Raw genomic sequence first — 25,715 nt, forward strand, 5'->3', positions numbered from 1 at the left:
AAGCAGACTGACACCCCACAGTGTGGAGTGAAGGCAAACAGTCTTTTAAAGGCCTCTGAAGAAGAGCTTCATCCATTTCAGAAATGTTTTGCTTATTCTGATGCTTGTTAGAGAGAAAGGTATAGCATTACTGAGGCAATCAAGACTGTGGGGTTTTGTAAATGGGTGAACAACTTTTTTGAAAAATGCCATATTTTAATTCTATGGAAGCAGTATTATCAGTTGTCTACATGCCTACATGCCTGTTGTCTACAAGAGTGCATTAACAAAACAGGTTAGTACTGTCCTGTACTGTGCCCGAGCCTGCAACCAAATTGTTAGAGCTGCAGGAGCAACTCACCCACCTTAGCAAATATCCACAGAAAACTCAATGATGAAACCCAAACTCAACCCCTCCGCTCAAAACTCCCTTTGAAGAAACACCATGTATTTCTGCTAGTTTTAATAAAATGTACAAAAAAGATGGTGAGATCTACAGAATAAAATATTTTTCCCATTTACTTCTTGGAAGGAAAAACAAATAAATGACAAAGCCTGTTATGGATCACAAGCAGCAACAGAAACTGAGGTCTGTGTCCAGGCAACCTGCTTTCACAGATCAGACTGAAATTACCTGGCAACCTACTCTGCCTCAAACAAACAGGACATACTTAATGAGGGTACAGAAGACTGGTCTGTTCCTTATAAGTGCACTTGCATTTTGACATCTGTGATCCCAGCAGCCAATTAGCCATTAAATCAAATCTATTTTCTAAGAAATATTCAATCTGGAAAAGGTCATATTTACACAGTTATGTTAAAATACTCCAAACTTTTAAGGTAATAACAAAATAGGCAGAGACATGGTACTTACTTTTTATCTGTTTCTTAATGAATTTAGAATGGTCCAACCAATGCTGAAAAAGAAAAAAAAAATAAATCCAGATTTAAATGCAGCTCCATATCAAGATTTAGTTATCACATTAAACTCATTAAGAGCAAAATATCTCTTAAAATGTAAAACTGCCATACTTATTTGCTCAGCTTTTCACAATTGCCAAAGTGTTTATCTGCACATTTACCAGTCATCAAGAACCTTTCTCCAAGAAAGGAAGCCTGACTGTTACAGGCATCAGTACTGCCAGGGACGTTTCACTCTTTCAGAAGGGAAAATTTAAAATCCCAAACCTTAAGACAGCCACGTGGCAAGGAAAACTTGCTTTCATCCTCAGGTTCAAATATCACTCTGAGGCGTCCCCAGCCCAAATTCCTGGCTTTCATTCTTCATCAACTCCTTTATCTCATGTAAACCCTTCAGACCCTGTACTGTTTGGCCTTCCACTGCTACATAGTCAAGATTTTCAAGAGAAGGATGAACTTCCAACTTAAAACTCATTAAAACACTTAGGAAAAAATGATGTATGTATCCTTCTTAAACAGATGCAACTAAGATGACAAAAAAGTATGCTTCCCAGAAAAATTCATGCACTCTTATCAGCATAAGCTGCACTTACAACAAGTAGCCATAAAATATAAATGTAATTTCAGTCTTTATCTGTGGCTGCACAAAGTCCTAAAGCTACAGTTTGAGCTGAAGCAACGCCACCTACGTTTTCCTACCATAAGGTAATAAAAGACTATCCAGACTTATGTGAAGTGCTCTTCTCATCTAACTGTGATGTTCCTGTTTATTGCAGGGGAGCTGGATCAGATGACCTTTAAAGGTTCCTTCCATTGCTAAGGATTTTATAATTCTGTGATGACAGTGTTGGTATGTATTTATTATGTACTAAAGCCAAGGCAAATATTCATTTAGCAAAGTAGGTGAGTGTAGCTCAAAGGTTTGCAAATTTAAGATCTCTAAGTTAAGAAAATGTTAAGAAAAAAGAAGGAGAGAAAAATAGAAATTGAACAGTTATTCTAAAGGTGCTTTTATTTACATGAGACCTGCTAAACCTCCTTAAGTGAGGCTGTCAAAGAATTTCATCCTTGCAATCTTAGAAATCGTGACCAGATATTCCTTAGGGTTGCAAGGGATTTATTTTGTCTCTACTTTATTCTGTCATGAAGAACTACACCAGAAATTACAGCAGTTCACATAAGTTTCACAAAATTGCAAATTTCTGATAAGGAAAAATGATCAATGCTAAACAACAACAACAACAACAACAACAGAAAAAAAACACCTCCAGGGTAGATTAAATTCTTGTATTTCAAATAACCTAACAGCAAAATTGTCTCACCTCGCTATTCACTTCGGCTACAAATGAATTAGTCACAAAGCCAATAAATCCTGATTCCATTAGAAGAAAACTTTAGCTTCAACATTAATAAAACAAACTTGAAAAACATCTGTCCTACCAACAAAAATCCTGATGTCTTTTCATAGTTTTCAGTGAAATAGCAGTTAATATAACAGTCTCACTCTTGGGATGTGGTGCTCTAAGGCCACTAAAACTCAAGTAACAACAAGTTTTGAATCATACATGCAAATACTTTAAAGGTTGAGAAATAACTAACACAGCTCTAGAAATTACTCATTCACACCATTAAATGAGACATAACCTAGCTAGGAAGTAATCTGCAGGAGACTATTTTCCATACTCAAGCAGCCAGACAGCTAATCCAGGCGATAAAACACAACACACATTAAGCTGATCTCTTCACAGAATTGCAGAATGACCCATGTTGGAAGGGACCTCAAGGATCATGAAGCTCCAACCCCCCTGCCTGGCCGGGCCACCAAACTTCCACATCTAAGTCTTCTCTTCAGAAGACTTGACATTCCAAATGGCACACCATGGCTGTAAAAGGGCCACCACACAGGTCTCAAAGTAAAATTACAGTGGTAGGACATAGACTGGCAGTACTTGTGGCCTAGAGCTCCGAGACCCAGCAGCATCCACACAGATTTGTGAATTAATGCCAGTTTAAGTCAAATATTTTGTGCTACTTCTGTCAAAATCAGACCAAATTCCAGTGTTTCAGATGCAGAGAATTTCTTCACACTGGAAATCCTACCAACTTTCCAAGTGTCCTCTGAGCTCAAGCAGTGTTGTCCTATTATTTCCTTTCACATAAACTGCCTAGATAGTTGTAAGCGGGAACACAGTATGTGTGTTGAGAAAAGCAAGTACTGTCCTGTGAGGCTACAAAGAGTACAGTTGAGAGGTCTGAAGTCTTGAATACTTTTGAAGGTGTAGCAAGTTTTCTCAAAAACACTTCTTAATGAACCAGAAGAAAACCTCCAAACAATGAGCTGAAGACCGTGTGGCATTCTAACTACAGCCAAACAGGTTTGGACTTGGCTACCTGCTGCTTGCTGACTTCTGAGCCTGGAAGTGAAAAGGGTGATCAAGTGGAAAACGAATGAAAATGGAAGGAGCTTCCATTCTCACAGAACCTAAGATTATACCTTGATCTAAGCAACTGCTCTAGTTAAACAACTGCACATTATTCCAGGATGCAGACTTGAAGAGTCCAAACTTTGGATGTCACAGTGTACATTTCAACGGTACAGTGCTACATTCCCATATCCAGACTAAACTCAAAAGTAACAGTGCAGAAAAAGAAGAAGAGTTTAATTGTTTTAAGACTGTTTTACAACAGAAATACAGCTTCTAAGCTATCTTACCCACAGTAAAGGAAAAAAAAGCCACAAAATCAAAAACCAGTCTGGCTGCAGGTAAACAAGATTCTGCAACTTTTCATTTTGGTGGGTAAACTAGAACTTCAGTTGATGAATTAGCCTCCCTTTACAACTGTTTAATCTCAGTATAATTCTTGTTTTTTTCCTTATTGTCAAATGAATAACGTTTCCTCTTGCATTAATTAACGTAAAACAGCAGTCACTGGTTGGGATTCACAGGTTGAATTTTTAAGAAAGGATTTGTAATGTCTGTCAGGCAGCCACAAAATGGAAGATAAATACCATTCACTTCCACACTGAAACAAAACAAAAACTTTACAAAAACAAAAACACCTGTTTATTAAAAGACTGGAAGCAGAGCCTTAGCACATTATCCTGTTAATCACACATTTCATCTAACTGAAGATGAAAACAGAAATATCTTAACACTTCTTCAGTGGTAGCAATCAATATTTTCTCAGAATCTAATTGTCATACGGGAAGGCAAAGATGTATTTGTGTCAAGATATAGCAGATAATCTGTAGTTACTGAAGCAGTCTGCATGAGGACCACGATGACTGCTAAAAGATGACTAGAAGGGGGAGTACCACAAGTTGACACAAACCCATCACACACCTGTGCTTTCAAATTCCACTGGCTCCCCACTTGCTTCATTAAAGAATGAAAAGTCCTGGTCTTGATCTATACAGCCCTCAAAGGTGACCTGTAAAGGAAAAAAATTGGGTTTGACCCTTTTTGGCTGGCTTGCTTTGCTAATTTAAAATGCATGAAGAATATCTTAAATAGACTGCTTTTCCTTACGCTTATTTATATACTTAACTCTCAGAAGCAGAAAGCTCATTCTCACTGGAAGCCTTATTTGCTGTCTAAAAGTATGCTTAAATGCTTTCTCAAGCAGTTATTGAAGGAATAGCCGAGGAGCAGAAACCGAAACTGTTAAACGCTCATCTTCAGATAAGAAGGCATTCTGTATAAAAGCTGGCAATTTTAAATCAGAATTTAATTATCCTTTCTGATATCTGATTTCTTATGCCTCTAAAACCTATTTGTCTGCCATTAGCCACGTGGCTTTTTAAAGAAGAGAAGATAAAATTCTAATGTACAAGAGGAAGGAATAATCTTCCTCCCTAACACAACACAAAAAAAAAAAAAAGGGGAAAAAAAAGACCAATGAAAACCCTACCCAATGAACTGTGGTTTGGGACCTTGTCTATACGTCACTAGCATAAAAAGGAACAAAAGAGAATTAACTTTTTTTTCTTTTCTTCTGAAAGTCAACTTATAAATATTGTGGTGGTGACAGAAATGGACCAGAAGTGGAATTGCACAGAGAACCACAGACTACAAAAGCACGTAGTTAGAAACATTGCCTGTTCCTAAGAGTTTCAAGCTCTTTATTTCAGTGAAAAGGTCATTCCTTATAAATCCATATGAACTTCTCTGACCCATCCTAGAAAGTTATGCTGCAATTGAAAATGTAGACACAGAGCAAAACAGTTTTCAAATAAATTGCTGAAGTACAACTTTCTGAATTCAAGATTTAATGAACATCACTGTCAATAGAGCTTAATATATTTGCTAGTAACCTTAGTGATGTGGCTGAATGCACCTCTCAGTAGGGCTACTGATGAGTCCAAATCAGAGATGCTATGCAGGCAGTGTACAGTTTTAAAATTGGGGACCTCAAGTGGGTAAAGAAATTATTTTAACAAGGATTCTGTGAGACCAAAGCAGATTATTACAGCAGCCAGTACCCACAGCGGAGAAGGCTGGGTGTGCATGCAACATTGGGATTGACTGACAAGCAGATCTGCAGAAAAAGCCCTGTGGCTGCAAAGGGAAAAGGAACGCATAGCGGTGCATGACGGAGAAGAGAAGTCCCTGGAAGAGAAGCGTAGCCTAGGCAGCACTGGAGACACTGAGTCAGCAGATTCAAAGCACTTCATACGCTCCCCAGTGAGTACCAAGCCTACAGCACAAGACTACTGAAATAAGGGGCTGATAGAATCCAGGGCACATGGTGGAAGGGTTGATAGAATCCAGGGCACATTGAGGAAGTGGCTGCAAGTTGTACCAGAAGAGGTTTAGGTTAGACATAAGAAAAAAATTTTCTCAGAGAGTGGTCAGACACTGGAACGGCTGCCCAGGGAGGTGGTGGAGTTGCTGTCCCTGGCAGCGTACAAGAGGCGTCTGGATGAGGAGCTACGAGTGGTGGTTTAGTGTCTTATGGTAATGGGAGGACAGTTGGTCTGGATGATCTTGTAGGTCCCTTCCAACCTTGTGATTCTGTGATTCTATGAATGCAGGGTAGCCTTTCTGCTTAGCAAAATGGCATAGAGGAATCATCCCCAGGAAAGGGGCCTTCAGCCCCCACAACCCTCCAGGTCCTACAGAAACAAACCCTCTCTGCAGCAGGCCCAATGGAGGATAAGCTTTTATGCTCTCTGACACTGAGCATACTAGGAAGAAAGAACATCCTGAGCAATTGGATCTAATTAGGCTGGTTCTGAGCAGCTGCTTGGACCAAACACATGCAAATGTCTCTCCCATCATCTTGGATCTTTGAGGGTCAGCTGTCCTGCCTCCACATATCCAACACCCACAACAACACTGGAAGGTGGCCTCTATCCTATAACCACCTGGACCTGTGTTTATGCAATTGAATGCTGATGTTAAGCACAGCCTAACTAGCAACTGCCTTGAGGCTGTGCACATTCTAGTGGATCTCTTAAAAGGGAAAGAGCTTTTCCTTGGAAACCTGCCTGAAGACTATTAGTCAGAAGCTACTAGTGATTCTTCCAACCAGACAGGAGAACTTTTCCTCCAAATGAGGAGCTGAGATGCTGCAAAAGTGGTGTGGCTTATTCTCGACTCTAGAGAAGAGATCAAGGGGGCCCCTGATACTGGTCTTTCCCTAACACCCCACTTTCAGGCTCAGAGGACTCCAGTGGCCCCCCAGTAGATTGTGGTAGATAGTGGTACATGGCATACAATGGTGGATGGGAGGGCAGAGGTAACTCCTTTGGTTTGCAATAAGGAGAGAAGGCTACAGTTGCCTATTGGGAAAGTGTAGAGAAGGAGAAGACTGAGTCTTCTTGGGGATGAATTGGCAGAAGAACAATCAACACTAGGCCTGCATTTGCAGATGGATACATCACAGGGAGTTAAAGGAAAAGGTTTTCCGTAACAAGGGTGATTATACAGAAAAGTTGTCCAGAGAAGCTATGGAATCTCTGTCCTCAGAGGTTTCTGAAACATGGCTACATGTTCCTATATGCCACCTTTTCCTTCACATGATCTGGCAGACGGATCATGGCGCATGGTTCCTAGACTTCCCCTACAATGAGGAAAGCATTATATCAGCTGTTTTGTTTTTGAATCCTCTTTATTTGCCCGTGCTGGATATGGGCCAAATGCTTGCCTTTTTCTAGTGCTCAGGAGACTTCACTCAGTATCACAACCTCCCCAAGATGACAGCAGCCCTTACAATGAATTCTACCAAATCCCTTAGTACCCTTCAATACATCCCTTTTTCACTGCTTGAACTTCCACATGCCTGGTTGACCTATGTGCTCCATAACTATATTCCACTCCTAAAGGCAATGCTTCATACCACACACTCTGCTAGTAAGCTTGACAGTGGGAGAGTTGAGGGAGCATCTCAGAGCTGGAAATAGAGAGAGAGCACTATTCTGTAGTTAACAGGCCTGGTTTCCTCCTCCTGGTATCCTCTGTCACTTGATATGTACAGTTTCAGTACAAATATGGTCTTTGTTCCTACTGCAAAAGAAATCTGAGAGGGGAAGGAGAGTTATTTGTGTCTCATTGTATTACAATTCCCCATTTCAGTGAATACAGCTGAAGTACAAAAAATTCAGTAAGAGTTATTTCACCACAAGATCTTCTACCGGTATGGGAAAACAATTGCAGGTTTTTCTAGGCTATTGTTTAACAAGTACTGAAACTGCCCTTATTAAACCGTCCCTACCTCCTCCTAACATTCCCAGTTTGGTAAACTGATGAACTGGCACAGGGGCTGTTTCTCTAAAGAAATTTTTTGTTTGTTTTTTTCTGTTTTAAACTTAAATACTTGCAAGGTTCCATAAACTGCAAAGGCATGCAAGACTTTTCTATACTGTTATGTTCTCTATGGAAAAATCTTGGATTGAAAGAAAGTTTTTGAGAGGAATTAGGAATGGTCCAATGTGTACAGATTATGATACTGGATGAAAACAATCTGCCATCTTTCTGGACCATGAATACCACAAACTGTGGCAACTTTCCTGTGAATTAAAAAACAAAAATGGTGCAACAGCTGCTGTTAGTAATAACATTACAGAGGTAAGATAAACTAAGAAAATATTTAAATACAAGGTATGTTTGGAAGGATGCCTGTGATGTAAGAAAAATTCTTGCAGATTGCCAGAACATTTTCCATCTCTCTCAATGCAAGCTCCTAAAAATGTTCCCACAGAGAGGATGACTCTTGTATAGTTAATTCAGACTTGCTGCCAGTAGTCTAGCTTTTTTCCTCTTAGTTCACGTCTGTGAAGTCCTTAGAAATAGTCCATAGTACCTCGGGAATCTGCAATACCAGTATGAAAAAGCGCTGTACTATATCACTGTCAGAAAAAACTCACAAATCTAATGATTATGTTTATCTCAAAGGCAATACTGATGTCTATATTTCATGCCTGGCTAGAGCAGAAAAAATGTGAGGAGATTACTTCCTGTTCCAGGAGTCCTGTTTTCTAAGCACAGCGAGTTGAGGCTCAGATGCAAAGCAAGCATTTTCTCAGAGCTTTTCTGAAGTCAGAAGGCATTTTCCTGGCCACAGAACTACAGGATGAGAACATGTTTGTGTGTTGAAGGTGGCTGTGGTTGTGCAGAACACACATGGTAACTTTTAGTTCAAATGAACTGCCAGATCAGTTAGACTAAGCTACAGGCTAACCTGTAATCCTCTAATTAGAAAAGGCTGCCATAGAGATCTTGCACATGCCTATTTCAAAACACGTTTAGGGTCAACACTGCGTATGCATTACTTGAGGATTTATTCATTTATTTTAAAATGTACTGAAACTAAACAAAAATAATCTCATGTGAATTCCAAAACCTGCCATAGTAATGTTTTAATTATCACAGTGAATAATGAGGCTGAAAGAACTAAAAAAGAAAAATCCCAAGCACAGTATTATTTCTGGAATGTTGGAATTCAATATAACCAAGCAGTGGCATTCATGAAAACCAAGCATATCCTAGTCTGAAACTGTACAGAGCCATCTCAGAAGTATCCTGATACATGACATGGTTTATCTACAATCCAAATAAACTAAACATGAATAATGGAGAGTCACAGGAGCATCCTTCAAGATCATTATCCTATCCTAATTCATATACACACACGAGAACTAATCTGCTTTAGCCCAAGTAAGATTTTATTTTTGTAAAAGGCAATTTGTAACAAACAGGCAACAAACCTGACTAAATCTGAGGGAAAACAAAGGAAGCCACTTCAGCTTCTGTTGCAATCATACACAAGCGAAAACAGCAAAATCTATTTTGTCTTCGACAGACTGAACACTTGACTTCTACACACCTAATGAGAGGCGGAGAAGCATCGCTAATAGGCAGTCATGGCCGCCTGTCCTGCATGGCTGCTTCTCAAGTCTGTACTAGGGAAGAGAACTCCAGCCCTACTGAAAATAGTGAAGGCTGCTGGAAAACTAAACATTGGAATTCTTAAGGTTTCAGAGTCTGTCATAAAATGTTCACAGGCTGCAGTACAAGCTTGGACAGCTGCAGCTAGTAGCAGTTATTTGTTAGATGTCCAGCATTTCTATAAAGTCAGCCAAGCTGCCTTTGAACAGTTACTGAGCTGGCATTCATATCACCACCACTATTAGTTGTCAACGCATTGAGCATACATGAGATTGTTACCTGCACAGCTCTCGGGACTCTCCAGCTGTGCTTTATATTTGTTGCTCTGGGCTGCAATCCATACACATGCTTGCCACAACCACAATCCTAAAGAGCTCATAGTCCAGAGAAATAAGAGATTCAGGGAGGGGATGCAGTGTCACAGATTAATTTGATAGTTTATTTAAGGAATCTTATTTAAGGGGAAATCAGATGTTTCTGCCAGAAGCAGAAAAAGAAATCTTTTGCATTACTAAGGCATTTACCAACCCCTTTCTCTTGATATCAGTGTATCAAATGGTAATGCTTTTCCCCGTCTTCTTTTTCTGCTTAGCAAGTGCTCAGTTACAGTATTACAGTACATAAAGGAAAAAGACTCCCAGATAACACAATATGAGGTTAATTGACTAGTTTGAGACATTCTTTTTTCCACATCCTTCACACAATTAAGAAAAAGTAATAGTAGTACTATCAAAAGCGAGCAGTTGGATAAAAACCTCCCGATTTGAATGACAATAAACCCTTAAAAGAAAATTCAGATATAGCAGGGCTCTGAGCCAATCAGTACTGCAACATCCATGAAACTAGCTTATAGTGTGTAAAGAAAGGTATTATTATATTATATTATTTTTGGTTGTCCAGATTGCTTTACACTGCAGTGTTGGAAAACCATGATCCTGACCCTTTCAGAAAACTAGGGCACCTTCCATACAGGTGAAGATCTCCATGTCCAGGTCAGTAAGATCTCAATATATTGTTGATGGCTAAGACTACATAGTTCTTGCCATTTTACATTCCTTCTATTTTCTTACTTGGAATACTACAAAAACCATTCTTCTCTGTTTTCTCCCACTGTTTTCTCAGTTTTCATTGTAAATAAAACCCTATTCAGGAACTGGTCAATATTAATAAGTCAGACAAAAGTGCAGCCTATCAGGACAATTCACTGACAGTCCTCTTATCTCTTCAGGAAACTCTGGCCCTCATCATAGTCACAAGCACCATAAAGTCATCCAGTTCATAAATCCAGTGCTTCCCAATGTGCCTGATGCATTCATTGCACATGCACATACACTAAGTGTGGCACAGCTGTCTGCAGAGTGCAATATATGTATCCAACTATGAAAGGCTACACCATAGGGCCCTTCTTTAAGGATTAGGAGCCTTTGAGACATTAGTGATAGCATAAAGGAGTTAGATGTTCACGGAGACTTTTCTATTTTTATTAAAAAACAAACAAAAAAATGTATTAATGTTTTTGTTTCCATGCATTCCAAACTAATGTTTCACACCTGAAAGATTATAGCAGCTCATTTGGAAAAAGCAAGCAAAAAGCAAATATGTATCAATTATTTTTTTCCTCCTCAATTACTCTATAAGCATTCTCATAAACAGGAACAATCACGAAGCAAACAAAAGGAAATTTCATGCTAATCAACATCGGCAATCTTTTTGTTTGGAATTCCTGTAAAACAAGGGAGACTGGGAGGGCATTCGTGTTTTGCTACCACAGGACAGACAACTAGGACAATGCCACCACAAAAGGAGAGATCTGTGTCCTGCTAGAATCTTAGCATATATTACAGCACATAAGCAGGAGCAAAACACACAGCTTTTTTCTTAAGATAATATGGAGTAAGAGATAGAGAACAAAAATGAGTGATCATTACCTACTAGCAATTTAAAACAAATTGTCAGGAACCCCAAATTACCACGGAATGCTTCACACAGACCAGCTCCTCCAAAAGAAAACAAAACCAAATAAACTAAAGAATGCCACCCCAAAACCGGCAAACAAATGAACAAAAACACTACTTCTACATGGCAACTCAACTTGTGGAGTGTAGTCTCAAAAGATTTCACTATTGCATTTCACTATTTCCAGCTTTGACGAAAGATTTCAAGTCTTCCTGCTTTGCTGTAACACACGCACACCACAATAAAAGTAACCAAAACCACCAAACTTTCCATTTCCTCTAAACCATTTCAGAGACCTCCTATGTTTGAGTGAGACTCATCAACCACCCCGAGCACTGCCTCCCTGTATAACTGCTATTACAATTAGTTGAACAAGAAAGAGAGAGAGAGCCTATCGATAATCACAGTTTCTTTGACCTTCTATTTCCTTCCCTCGCTTTTTCATTTTCTTATCTCTCTTCCACAAACAGGAACAACAGAAAAGTGTACTGTGAGGTGGGATTGAAAACTGACTGACTGGTAAGTCCTGCAGGGTGGTGATCAGTGATCAGGTGGTGGTGGTCTGTTGTATGAAGTCTAGTTGGAGGCCAGTAACTACTACTCTACTACTGCACCCTTCAAGGTCCAGTATTGTTCAATAGCTGCACAACAATTTGTTGTGGAATGTCCTATCTTCCCTCAGGACATCTTGCCTACAGTATGAGTATGTGACATGATAGTCTGAGTGAGTACTCCACTATACTAAATATTAATAAAACTTCACTACATACACACACACACACATATATATATATATATATTTTAATTTTCTTTCCCTCAGTCCAATGGATCATCTTGCACAGTCCCTATGCAACTCAATTTGGAGATCACTGTCCTAGAGGATCTTGGGCACAGCGAGTCACACATTTCTGATCACTAGAACAGATGCAGAATACTGAAGGTCAGGAGTTTTGTTACTGAGTTTGGTAGGAACAAGTTGGTTCAAAGATATCATAATACAACTACAGTAAGATGCATTTTTATTCTTCACTACAGGCTATAAACTCTAAATAAGTCAAGGCAGTGGATATTATCAGACAATACATCTATGTCGTGCTTTAAATCTTCTCACTTATGAATAAAAACTTTCCACAACATGGCCTTGGAACACAGAAGCAATTTCCACTGCTCAAAGACTATTTCGTATTTTCTGATTTATAATAGTGGCTTAAAGATGTTTGGCTCTCAAGAATATGTAATAAAAGGCAGAGAATTAGAACCTCAAGTTTACACAACTTCAATCTCTCAGTCCCGCAACTGCCACTGTGTGGCAGGGCTGGAATACGCACAGGGAGGCTCTGCATTAATTGCTATGCAAATGAAGTGAGCAGGTCATAAGTTCAAAATCGACCATGAAAGGCATAGAATCTCCTTGCACAGTGTGCTAGGGATGATAAAACCTTATGTCTTGAATCCCTTTAAGTTCTACTCTCTGTCCAGCTTCAGCCAGGCAGCCCCAAAACAAATGAGAGCTTTTGGCCTCGCACCTGTGGAGGTGAAGAAGTTGGCCTTAATACCCACCCTGATCCAGAAAACTATAACTCTACTACTAAAGCCTTCCAAACAGCATTTTTCATGCTCTCCAAAAGCTGTTCGTAGCTCCTGACCCTCTATAATTACGTATATTCTGAATTACTTTTACACTTTTGCCTCCACCTGTACAACTGAGGAAAGGAATAGCTAAGGAAAGTTAAAAGTCCTTAGAAAGCTAAGGACTAAAACACAAGAACAAAGACATATTTTGCTCTGAACATCAGGGATACAGCTATTTATGGAAATCAGATTTGCTCACATTTCTGCTTCATCCTCCTTTCCACTCATGATGTTAAAAAAAATCCTTCCCTTTTGCTAATATTCAAGGTCATAAGCATTCTCCAGTTCCTAAATCAAGCCTTCAGGTTCTGGTCTGTCCTCTTTCTTGGTAGGAAAGGATATTCAGCTCCCCCTTTCTCTTTTTCTTCTTCTGAAACGTTACTGAACTCCTTGTTACTGTTCTCTGCTATGAAGTTCTCAATTCAGAGCTTTAACAATCAATCACAATAACATTCCTTTTGATTATAATGTGTAGACACTGCTCTTTTAGCTGCATCCTAATGATCATCTCCATCATAAAAGGGTAAACGTTTCATGTAATATATGTTTTTTTTCATGAACACATATTAAACTATCAACATATTCACTTGCATTTTTCTTCCCAAAAACACAGATCCCCTTTCTCAATAGCATTACAATATTTGGACAGATTTGCTATTTGTAACTCAAAGCCACTGGCTAACACACAGATCACAAAGCTGTTGGTAAAACACTGATCTGATCTAATCACATTGACTCAAGTTAGAGAATAAAGCTAAGAGCTGTGAGATGACAACAGTGTTTTTCACAAGACATCACTATTTCTGCAACATGATTCAATTATATTGTTCTAACATCACAGAATATGTTTTTATTGTCTTGCTTTATAGAAAAAAAAATATTTATGTAAAAATCAGATAGTTTAAAAGCACACTCTTGTTTCACAACTATATATACTCCCTATTCGCAACTCAGGTTGTAATCATACACAGTAACTCCACATGTGAGGTGAGAAAACAGAAAACAATTATAGCAATACAGTTTAACAACAAGGTTTAAGCTCTTTAACCATCCCTCTCTCCATTATAAGTACTATACTTTCCATTCTGCCTATTCTCCCTCTCCTCCCTTTAACTGCAGATGCTGGAGGTCACTAGATATGGGAGAGAAGGAAAATTATTCTCTCCTATTGCAAATGAAACTAAATCTACAGAACCTTGTACACAGGAATTGTTGAGTCACGGTCTGAACCACTAATTGATCACCTGGGAAAGAACCATGTCAGCCCTGGGGGCACAGGTGAAAGCAATGGGAGCCTGGATGCACCTCTCTTAGACCCCATTTAAAGGGTGACTGCTACTGGGGGAGGATATCTAGTTGGAGATCCCTCTCTTGTAGAGTTTTTCCCCATGAGACTAGGTCTTTCGAGACAGATGAACATTCTTTTCCTGCTTGCCCCTTTTGCCATTTCACTCTTGTATCACCTTTCCACCGATAATCTTTCTGACTGTGAGAAATTTAACCCATTTTTAATACCATGAGACTACTAACCACAGCATATTTTCTTTTACCAGGAATTATTGCTTATTCATAGTTAGCACATACAAGTCATGCACATGCCACAAAATGACATGCCTTATTTTAAGGATTTAAATTTATTTGCTGGAACCAAACACGATACCAGTTGTTTCAGCAGTATAGCCCTTACTGCTTACACATCTGTGAAATAGCACTAATAACACATTTGTAACAGGCAACACAAACTACCAAAGAACATAGATTTTAACTGAAGTTATACTTACTGTAACCTGGGAAGCATCCATGAACTGTAAGCCAAAGTAATCAGTTTCCACAAGATCCAAATGATACACAATCTGGTCAAATAACTCCTGTCCCTTTGCATGTTTCTGGAACAGAATAAAGAAAAAAAAAAAAGGTGTTTGTTTTGTTTTTGTATCTGTATGTATGGGGGGATACTGCATATGGGTTTGGGTTGTTTTTGTTTTTCTGGTTCAGTTAAGGGGAGAAAAGTTGTACACGAGGAAATAGTGTCTCACTATGTGTTCTAAAGAATTATATTAACATTTTAACATTTCATTTTCTCAAAGATTTTCTTCAGGAATACAAGCGACACACTCCATCTGCATCTATTCCAACAGCAGCAGACTTCATTCTCAGAGAAAACCTTCAGTGTTCACAGTTACTCAAAGCATAGGAAAGAAATGAAAGTCCTGTAAGCACTCCAAGTCACAGAGCCAACACTTTAAATGTCCGGGATGCCAAATTCCACAGCAAATGCTTGCTTAACACACTGCCTGAAATCTGCCTGCTGTTATCACATATCAACTGCAGTTGTGCAGCATCACACAACACTACTTAAGCCACAAAATACATTCAGGACAGCTTGAATACTTAAAGAGCACCATGAAGAAAATTAATGGTATTTGATAAGAATCTTTCTATAAAGTTGTTAATTGCAATCACATTTACAACCTTCAAGTGGAGCCAAGTAAGTAGCTCTGATTATCATTTGGCACAACACTTGGAACACACAGGCATAGAAATTAAACTAACCCAAATCACAGGCTATGAGCACTGGTAGGAAAGTCAGCCGACCTTAAAGCTGGGCTGCAACTTGCCCGCGTAGTTGTTCAGAGGTTAAACCAAGAATTTAAGTACCCAATGTTCCAGCAGGGAGATTACAGGTGGGTAGGAGGGGAGAAACAAACCAATTTTTCTGCAAACCATTTCATGTTACTCAGGATATCTGATGCTACCATAAATCTCAAGAAAAAAGAAGCTACAGCTGTAGTTCATACAGGAATGGCACAGTACACAGGTCTGAAAAAAGTTATCTGCCTGTTATCCTATAACTTTGAAGAATATTTTTCTCAAATTTTAAAGCTCTAGTTTATTAAGCATTCCCACTTCTCCCAAATACTAACAGAATTCACTGATTTCAGCTGAATGAGAGCTAAATAACTTGCAGTTCAATTTGGCTTACTGTACAGTACCAGTATTAATCATAATGTGAACTCCTGTCCAGTCATCCAAACTGTCTAAAATCTATAACTACTTGCAGAAACAGCATTAGAAGTGCCATTAAAATAAGCTTCACAAAAACTCAGACAAGTGTTGAACCATCAGATGATCCTGCTTTGTTATTTTAGAGTGGGGGAGCAATAGGTCAAAACCAGACAGTCAAACTTCAACAAACTGCTTAAAGCAGATGAGAAGATAACATCATAGAATCATAGAATTACCCAGGTTGGAAAAGACCTTGAAGATCATCAAGTCCAACTGCAGCCTAACCATAGTACCCTAACTCTAAAAACCCTCTGCTAAATCATAATCAAATGCCACATCTTAAAGCAGTACATTACATTAAGAAGTCACAGATTTCTTACGTTCAATAATAGCTATAAACTTAAACAAAAATTAGTAAAAAAATGTATCCAGAACATGTTTTCTCACAGATAGTAAACTCACTATCCAGTCAAAAGAAGCCAAGCCAAAGCACAAAAGAATTAAAAATGATTCTGCTCCAATGACAGGGACAAGAAAACCTGCCAAAGCAATAAAAAAGGCAAGAAACAAGGAGCTCAGAGAACCAGGAAACACTGATTTGATGCCCTATGATTATTCCTGGCTGCTTGTTTTATGGCTTTAAGTACCTACATGTTTATCTTCTAATGTCACACACTCAATAAAAACCAGAGAGTGCACACTCCACCTTCTGTACCCAAAGCATAGTTAATGTTCAACATATGTCACCACATGGAGAACAGCTTTCCTCAGCCCAGCTAGACTATAAAATGAAGTACCACATGCAATAACTGCTCCAAAAGTAATGTCTCCTATGTTCTTATTTTGCCCTACAACACCAGAGGCAGATGATGATGATATGGCAGTAGAGGTTGAACTTTCCCAACAATATTCCAATAAATTTTGTTGCCACGCAACAGATGGCAGCAGAGGGGCAGTCTGTCAAAATGGCGTCTGACATGGAAGCATGTATGAAGCAAAGATGTTTCCACTGACATTCACTGATTCTTGCTGAACATTTAATGAGATCAACCAGTGGATATGAATACAGTGAGGTGGTAGGTGGTGTTCATTTCAGCAGCGGTGACAGCGGCAGTAGGTCACCTCCACTGGTATGGATTTTTGAGTGTAGCATGCAGGCTCTTGTTCGGCTCTAGCAAAAAGGTGTAGCTGTTGGTGGCCACTATAGAAAAACATTGTTTTGTAGCTGAGAAGTTATCTAATAGCATTATGGGACTCTTTGCATCCGTTCAAGTTTCCATGAAAATCAATAGGAAGCATTACTTTTGGAGCAATCCACATCCATAGTTTACAGGAGGTTATAACATTTCACTTGTCACTAAATGAGATTTCTCAGTAGTTGAATACCACACAGATAATAAGGCTACTGCAGCCACCAAACTGCTGACAAAGAAACGGGCTTGGAGATGTTACACTCGGGAACAATAAAGGAAACTTCTCCTCTGCTAACAGTAAAGGATGACCTGCTCTCCTTCCTTCTGCCTTCCACACTGACTTATAACCAGTTAGACCGCAGGTTGATAAATTGGTACCTATGAAATGAATCAAATGGATGGCAAAGGCAAAATAGAAGGGGTTTTCCTCGGGAATTACATAAGCCAACATGTATAAGCATTGAGTCTTTTTTTTTTCCTCCCTTCCTTCTACGTAACAGAAGCTAAAAAAACAAAACAAAAAACCCACCAAACAAATGCTATCTCAATCAAAATATGGTATCAAGAATATAGAAGCAACGTCAAACAAACTCTTCATTGAACATACGATCAGCTGGAATTCAACAAATCACACTTTCTCTACAGAGCTTCAATTTGTGAATATTTTTTGAAAACATATGTTAAAAAAACCCACTTAGGGTAAGAATATTTTATAGCCCTACTTTGCTAGATAAACGGTTCAGAACTGTCAGAAGATCTGCATAGCCTACATCTCAAAAAAAGGTACAAAAGTGGTACAAAAACAACATACACAGACAATTCCTTACAGTTATTATTTTGTTATGAAAACTACTTTAATTTGGAAAAAAATATATTACTAATGAAAATTGCAAAAACATTTATTTATTTTTACAGCTAAATCACTGCCAGTGTCTGCTGGAGCATTCCTTGGATCCCAAAAGAACCTGTGCAAGCACCATCAAACCTCATAGACAAACACCGGGGCCTTTCAAATGTCAAGCTTACAAGCCAAATTAAAACAACAGCACCAAGTGAAACTGAACTACCACAATGCAGTCACTTTGCAACCCCTTTTACTTCTTTGTCCTTGAGGAAGCACAGAGATTGAATTATACTTCCAGTTGGGAAGCTCCATAATGGAGAGCACTACTGAGAGCTAAAAAGAAGGGGAAGGGGAAATAGTTTCTGGCATCAGCCATCCAGGTGAGCCATTTACAACCTGAAAGTTGTTTCTGGAAGCCCAACTCAAATAACCTTCCCCTCATATTTTCCTTGGGATTATGAATCACAGGATCAGAGAAAATTCTTCTGTTTAATGAAAACTTAATGCTGGGTCCTCTTGCAAGGACATTGGCATGAGCATGAGAACCCTTGTAGAAACACAGGGACAGCTGCACAGCCTACAGTTAAAGTAAGCCTAAACTCTTAGTTACCAGAGCCCCCCAGTCTCAGGGAATGTAAGGGAATTCTTGTCACCTAAAACCTGACAAAACAAAGATAAACTTCTCCAACCAGAACTCTTCCAGACTTGTAAGAAGTTTTAACATGCTTTTGGTAGGCAAGAAGGGAAGGGCAAATTCATCCGCCAGGGACATTTTGCATCAACTGTTTTAGTCCAAAAATGCTGTTCATTGTTGATTTTAGCTACACCAGAATTGTTTGAAAGTTTCTGCCAGAAGGCATTAAAAGGGGATACAGAAGCCAGAAAAATTCCCCAGTCTATTACAGATGTGTTGAAAGAATGACACTGATCAGGTCTCACAGAGCACAGACAGCAAAGTTGGAAAGCTGAAGTGCTCTGAAAAGGATCAAATAGTAGTATGTAGAAACCAAGTATAGTGCGTTACATGTGTACTAACTGACTGAATAAGAGAACTGTTGAGTCACACTGGAGAGTTCAGACTGCAGCATTACTGAAAAACTCAAATCATTCTCTGTTGTAGCACAAGTGAATGCTTCTGGGAGGTGTTATGGCAGTGGGTCCTGAGATGAAAAGGGAGGAGGACAAAACTAAAGGATGATGCTATTTCAGTTTGTTCCAGGGAAGAGTTTCCAGCAGAAAACCCACAAACAGGTTGTGGATGTCCCCTCTCAGGAAGCACTGAAGGCCAGGCGGGATGGGGCTTTGAGGAATGTGGTCTAGAAGGAAGTGTCCCTGCCCATAGCAGGGGGTCAGAACCTCCATGGATCTTACAGGTCCCTTCCCCACAGACCACTCTACGATTCTATGGTTACAATCTAAGTATTACCAGACTTCAGAAATAGCTAAAGTGGTGCTTGGGAAGACAACATGTCAAATGGGGCAAAAGTACAAGAGATAGCTTGCATGCTAAGAAAAAATAAATAAATACCTGGAAAGTAAATAAAACTCTTCAAAGAAAAAAAGAAGTAGTCTGCTACAAGCTCAGGGTCGCAAATACCAGATTTTAGCTTCTGGTAAGTTAGTGAAGGAGTATTTGTAACTAGCAATTCCCTGCTCCGCAAGCATTAAACAGCTCTGGAGAAATCAGCACCTCTCCTTGGCATCTAAGGAGCTAGAACAGCTCCTTATGTTCTGCTTACTACTCTTACACATGATTTGTTAACAATTCATTTTTCAAGCTGATCATAGTGCTTAACAGTAGGAATTTGCTTTGTCTTCTAAAAGCTGCTGGCAAGGCGGTTCCCCGTATTTTTAACATGTTATAGGCAAAACGTACATGAAGCCAGTTAGGTTTCCTACTAACCTTGCACTGGACCACACCACAAGAAGGACGTGGAGCTACTGGATTGGGTCCAGAGGAGAGCCACAAAGATAATCAAGAGGCTGGAGCACCTCCCATACAAGGACAGACTGAGAGCTGGGGCTGTTCAGCCCAGAGAAAAGAAGGCTCTGGGTGGACCTTATGGCGACCTGCTAGTACCTGAAGGGGGCCCACAGGAAAGCTGGGGAGGGACTACTTATAAGGGCAGGTAAGTGACAGGACAAGGGAAATGGCATTAAATCGGCAAAGGGTAGATTTAGACAAGTTATTAGGAAGAAATTCTTTACTGTGAGGGGTGGTGAGACACTGGAACAGGTTGCCCAGTGAGGCTGTGGATGCCCCCTCCCTGGAAGCATTGAAGGCCAGGCTGGATGGGGCTCTGAGCAACTTGGTCCAAGAGGGAGGCGCCCTTGCTGATAGCAGGGGGGTAGGGACCAGGTGATCTTAAAGGTTCCTTCCAACCCAAACCATTCTGTGATTCAAGTGCTCATTATCTCTCCTTTAATTTGCTCTCAATAGTCAAGCCCTCAGTTTTCCCAGGCACCACCCTCTGCACTCTTTCAGCTTTGTCACTTGGGGGCATGTGACAACAGTTAAGATACCGTTTAGATTGTGACTCCTGCAGCCATGTCAGAGCTAGCTTTCAAATAAAAAGAGCCACATATCATGCAGCAAAACTGCTATGGTATCTTACAGCTGCAGCCAAGTAGACATTTGAGGCCACAGATGGACTTGGAAAAGCTGCACTAAACACCAGCACACTGTGCCACCAAGACTGATGCAAGTAGCAATGTCAGATTAACACCTTTTCAAGCTTCAGTTCCTGACTGCCATCCAGAGATGGCACACCCTGCAAAGGGCATGCTGCTCTCTGCAAACTAACCATGACCTTGGTATCTGCCCTACTGTTCTCCCAAGGGTCCTATTTGAACAGATTCATAAAAATATAAAAATGTCTTTATATTCGTTTTATAGTTTCTGGCTGGCCTTAAATGATTCCAGAGAGGTGGCATCCACAGCCTCACTGGGCAACCTGTTCCAGTGTCTCACCACCCTCATAGCAAAGGATTTGCTCCTAGTTCTATTTGTCAATGACCCCCCCAAAAAAAACTGCTTATGAACAACCAACCAACAACCACCAACCAAGCCATTTCCTTTAGGTTATCAGGAAAGGACCTCAACTAAAGAGACAGCACACTACCATTGAAGAACATTCACCCTGCTAGATTAGCATGTAACAGTGCAAGTGGGCTGAGTTTCTATGGCAAAGATGCCTATTCAAACTCTCAGACAGATACTAAGAAAAAAACCCCTAACATTGGGCACAGTAAACCTCACTACTGTTGCATTCCAGTGTTCCTCAGCAGCACTCAAACGCACATCTCTGCACAAGTTATTGGTGAGAAGAGTTGGTGTTCAATCCCTGCTGAAGATGATGGAAATATAGATTAACAACTACAATATACAAATGGCAGCTCTGCTTGTGGCAGCAAAGCTTCAAGGTAGGAAGGATGTGGAAGTGTCATAAAGGAGAAGCTGAACAATAATTAAACTCGCATGATTGATATGTAGCAAGGTATCAGAAAAAGCTAAAGGGCACTGGACTTCTGGTCATATCAAGACACTTTTTGACCATGTTAAAATGGCATAGGCAGACAGGAGAGATTCGATCAAAGCTTTCAACCTGCTGTGTAATTGCAAATTGACCATAAAGTTTAAAAAAAAAACAAACCAAAAACAGTGAAAAACAAACCCAGGAAACTCAAAACACAAAGATGGGGGGGAAAAAAAAAACCACTCTTTTCCAACTCCACAATAGGAATAAGGAAAGGATTTTGAATTATTCATAAAGAACAAACTCGATTAGATGAATCAGAGATTGGAATGTCAGCATAGCACTGGAGTGAATCCACAATAAAAAGACAGAGGAGAAATTACCTTATGCACATAACAGTCACGAGGGAGTCCAAAGCCATGCCAAGTAACTTGCTGGAAAGATGTCACACAACAACACTTGAAACATAATACAGATTCAAGAAGGTCAGACAAGGTCTGAAAGCCAACTATAGGGTTTCCCTTCCCTTTGCCAGATCACATATCCCTGCTTTCCTTTAATTTGATTTTCCAGTTCTCAGACACATCCCACCTCTTCTCTAAGTGGGCAAAGTACGACAGCATGTAGGTCAGCTTTATTAAATAGCCTGCCTGATGCTGTATTTTTTTTTTCTGAAAGCTGTGTTTGTTTTCAAAACACGCATTTTCACCACCTGGGTTTTAAAGCATAGCCATTCAAAAACTAGTTATAGCATACCTATGGCCTTAGAAGTCCATTTTGCTGATGAGAAGGAACATCAAACTCATATCTCAGGATCTTATCTGGAAGGAAGAACTTCACCATTTGCTCAGCTTCCCCAAGGGAAAATTGTGCATTGGGTGTAGGTGACAAAGGTTTTGGTAGTCAGCCCACCACAGGGACAGCCTGTGTGGGGAGAGGACAGGGGCTGTCCTGTGCTAGACACACAGTTGGTTTGAGCTGTCCCTGGAGTGGACTCACTGCAGATCACAACTGAGCCCATCAACCACATGCATTTTTCCTCTGGGAAAATGTATTTAAGGAAGAGCAGAACATGCCAGGTGTGGAGCATAAGAGGAGGGAGAAACAGCATCAAAGGAGGAAATTATCCATCCACTGGAGCAAATATCCTGTGCTGGAACAGCTGGGTATTCCTGAGGGACTGCAGCATGTGGATAAGATGCTTGTTGGAGCAGGGGAGAAGTGTGTAGAGGAAAGATTGGCAAAGAGGTTTTTGTACTGACCCCAAGCTCCCATCTCCATCAGAGGAGTGAGTGACTGGCTGTCTAGGTGCTCACACCTGGGACAGTCTTAAGCCATCAGACATAAAAACCGTCATACAGGGCAGTTTTACATTTCTGTGCAGTCAGAGGTCATCTGAAGGGCATGCAGTCTGAAGAGCCTTAACTCTCTCCAAAAATCACATGACAAGCCAGCAGATATCATAAGTGCAATTACTATTGGCAACCCCAATATCTGGGCTGACTTTCTTTTTATTGGACTCCGGTGAAGGTGAGAATTTCTGTTCATTGTCCCTATCACCTACCTATATGCACTACAGGCAACACATACCTCTTCAAAGAGAAAAGCACTGTCAACACTTTAAGTGGGATCCTCAGGCAATAGCTAAAATGTACAAGAGGCCATACAACAAAAAAGGTAAAGCTGACTTCATGTTCTGGAAGTGACTACAGACTCCTGCTGGCCAGCCTTTATCATTGCTATCTCAGATACAGGTAGGTTTCCTCATCGCATTTCTACACTGGGGGGCACAGTAAGAATGATTACTTGCTGGGAAAGAGATTTTCACCCCCATACTGCCAGCTCCCTCTCTTGACCCACTTGAAATACTACAGACACATTGGGCTGAAGAAAACACGTGCAGAAAGACCAAGTAACCAGAAAGCAGAAAACAGAAACTGATGCTGAGAGTTTCTTAAATACATTTTGCTACAGTGATACAGTTCTCCATTCTGGATCTCTCGAAGAAAAATGTGATTAAAGCTAAAGGTGTTCAAATAGCAGCCACTTCTAAGGGAAGATAGCATTAAACACAGCGTTACACTTCTCTTGTGTGAATTGCTTTTCACACTCCTGCACAGGTCATGATGGCGCACAAGAGCCGTTTTGATGAAGCTAGCTAAGATTCTAGATAATGACTTTAAACTGCATTTGAGAAGTAACACAACACCCATGTAAGCTAAGTTGACCTAGAAGAGAACAAGGACAAAGAGGCAATGGCTACTAGAAGAGATGAATCTCCGCTTTCTCATGCTAATAGCAGCACCAAAGTTTCAAAGATATCTTCCCTTTCTTCTGTATCAGCATTTGAATGTTCTATTAATAAAAGTGGTTTTTAAACAAGATGCAATTGTACAAACAGTATTTTCCACACAGATGCCTTTCCTGGCTTAATTCTTTCAGGCTTTGTTTCGAAGTAGGACATTTAAAACAGTTTACTTTTAAGGCTCTATAGGACAGGTAACCTTTCTCTGGCCTAGAGATAGCTCAGATCACCAGCTTCCAATTCTTAGCCAACAGGTTTGTCAGGAGAGCCAGGCACCTTGTTCTGTCCTAAGGAAATGAATACATGTGGAAATTGTGTGAGTACAACATCACTACTGATTTAGGATAACAGTGTTTTCAGGATCTTCTAAACACTCACACACAGTTCACACTGTACATGACAGCAGAAGGTCTGTCATGTCAAGAGCTGTTTCTTGAGAGCTGGGTAATGGGGCAATGAAGCAGCCACAAACCATAGAATGGCTCAGGGTTGGAAAGGACCTTTAAGATTATCTAGTTCCAACACCATGACACGGGCAGGGTTGTCACCCACCAGCTCAGGCTGCCCGGGGCCCCATCCAGCCTGGCCTTGAGTATCTCCAGGGATGGAGGCTGTGGCTGTGCCCCACTGCCCACTCAGTAAAAGACTTCCCAGTAACATTTAATCTAAATCTTCCCTCATTTAGTTTTAAATAATCCCCCACTGTGCTATCAGTATTTGCCCATGTAAAAACTTGATCTCCCTCCTTTTCATCCCTCCCTTTAAGAATAGATGGTCACAATAAGATCTCTGGAGGTTCTCTCTGTTAAAATGAAGAGGCAGCATCAAAACAAATGGAAAAGGGATATTAAGTTATATGTACTGCTGAGCCTACCCCATAGGTTTTCACTTCTGTTCTGCAAACGTGAAATATGACTGACAGGATCTACCTTTTCTGATTTAGCAAACTGTTACAATTCTGAAGGCTGCTATTTTGTATTGCAGCATTTGAGTTGCATATCAGCAACAAATGAGGAAGAGGAATTTTGGAGATGCAGTTTGAAAGATCTAGAAAGGATTGAATATTCACAGATTATTTAGGTTGGTCCAGTCACTGCCAAGTATTCAGGCACCTGTCTCACTGTGAAAGATCCCTGTAAAATGTAATTATTGATGCCCTATATGAAAGGTGCATAAGATGCGTTGCAGCTGGGAGGCAATAGCTGCTCTAAGAACATCCATCTTACACAATGCTTTCCTGCTCATTGTTTTTAAGGTACAGAACACTGCCCAATACTCCTCAATTTTCCACAAAATTACTGACCTGTAAAAGCAAGAAGATGAGCATTCATTTATTCTTTTATAAACATCACATCATGTATTTTTTTTTTAGAAACACCACAACATTTACTTTCCTTAGTAAGTTTCTGCAATCAGCTTCAGAAGTAGTCCAGAAATTCTCTGCATTAAAGCCTTTTGCTTTGCTCTCTTCATCACACCTCTCCTCCTGCATAATAATGTTTGCTATTTATGACCATAAAGTTAATTCAATTCTTACTATTGTGTTTATCTTTTTTTAATTAAGTACATCATATTTGTGTCATTTTTCACAGCAGGATTTAATTCTACACACACGCTAACATTAATTTCCTATTAACTTACCCTGTACAAAATCTTACAAAGTGCTGAAGCTTCCATTTGAATCATAGTAATCATTGATCATCCTGACAGCTACACACAGTTGATGAAGTTCAGAGCCACAAAACATTGAAGCAGTGACCACAAAAGGATTGTAGAGCTTCAGGATTAAGCTGTAAGTTGGCCTTTCTTCAGAAGCTCAATAGATCTAAAACACAAACGCTTTTAGAATCTACCTGTTTATTCAGGTAGCCAGCAGACTTCAAACAGCACTCTTCACTCCTTGTTATTTCATATATTAAGTCATAGGACCTTGTCAAAGAATCAGCTCGGATTGTTTGCCTCTGAAGAGGATCAGAAATCTAGAGACTGGGAGAAGTCAGTAAGAAAAACTGA

At 39.9% G+C, this 25,715-nt stretch overlaps 1 protein-coding gene across 10 annotated transcripts in view; it reads right to left on the minus strand.

Annotated features, from left to right (window-relative positions):
- The window catches only part of EPB41L4B (erythrocyte membrane protein band 4.1 like 4B), a 162,422-nt gene that overhangs the window by 98,946 nt on the left and 37,761 nt on the right, over window positions 1-25,715 (minus strand). For 9 of the 10 annotated variants that reach the window (XR_014942886.1, XR_014942885.1, XR_014942884.1 and 6 more), the window contains exons 2-3: window positions 14,660-14,764; window positions 854-896 (exon numbers count right to left, since the gene is read on the minus strand). Coding sequence is in view for 6 of the 10 variants with exons in the window: in XM_015854293.3 (XP_015709779.1) it covers window positions 854-896; window positions 14,660-14,764 (148 nt within the window). In the remaining 4 variants the exon portion in view is untranslated. Of the gene's footprint in view, window positions 1-853; window positions 897-4,244; window positions 4,333-14,659; window positions 14,765-25,715 lie in introns of those variants that run through there. The other variant, XM_015854295.3, reaches the window with a different exon arrangement.

The sequence above is a fragment of the Coturnix japonica genome, chromosome 2 (genome assembly GCF_054131305.1).
Source record: "Coturnix japonica strain WE chromosome 2, WE-NBRP24, whole genome shotgun sequence".
Taxonomy (NCBI): domain Eukaryota; kingdom Metazoa; phylum Chordata; class Aves; order Galliformes; family Phasianidae; genus Coturnix; species Coturnix japonica.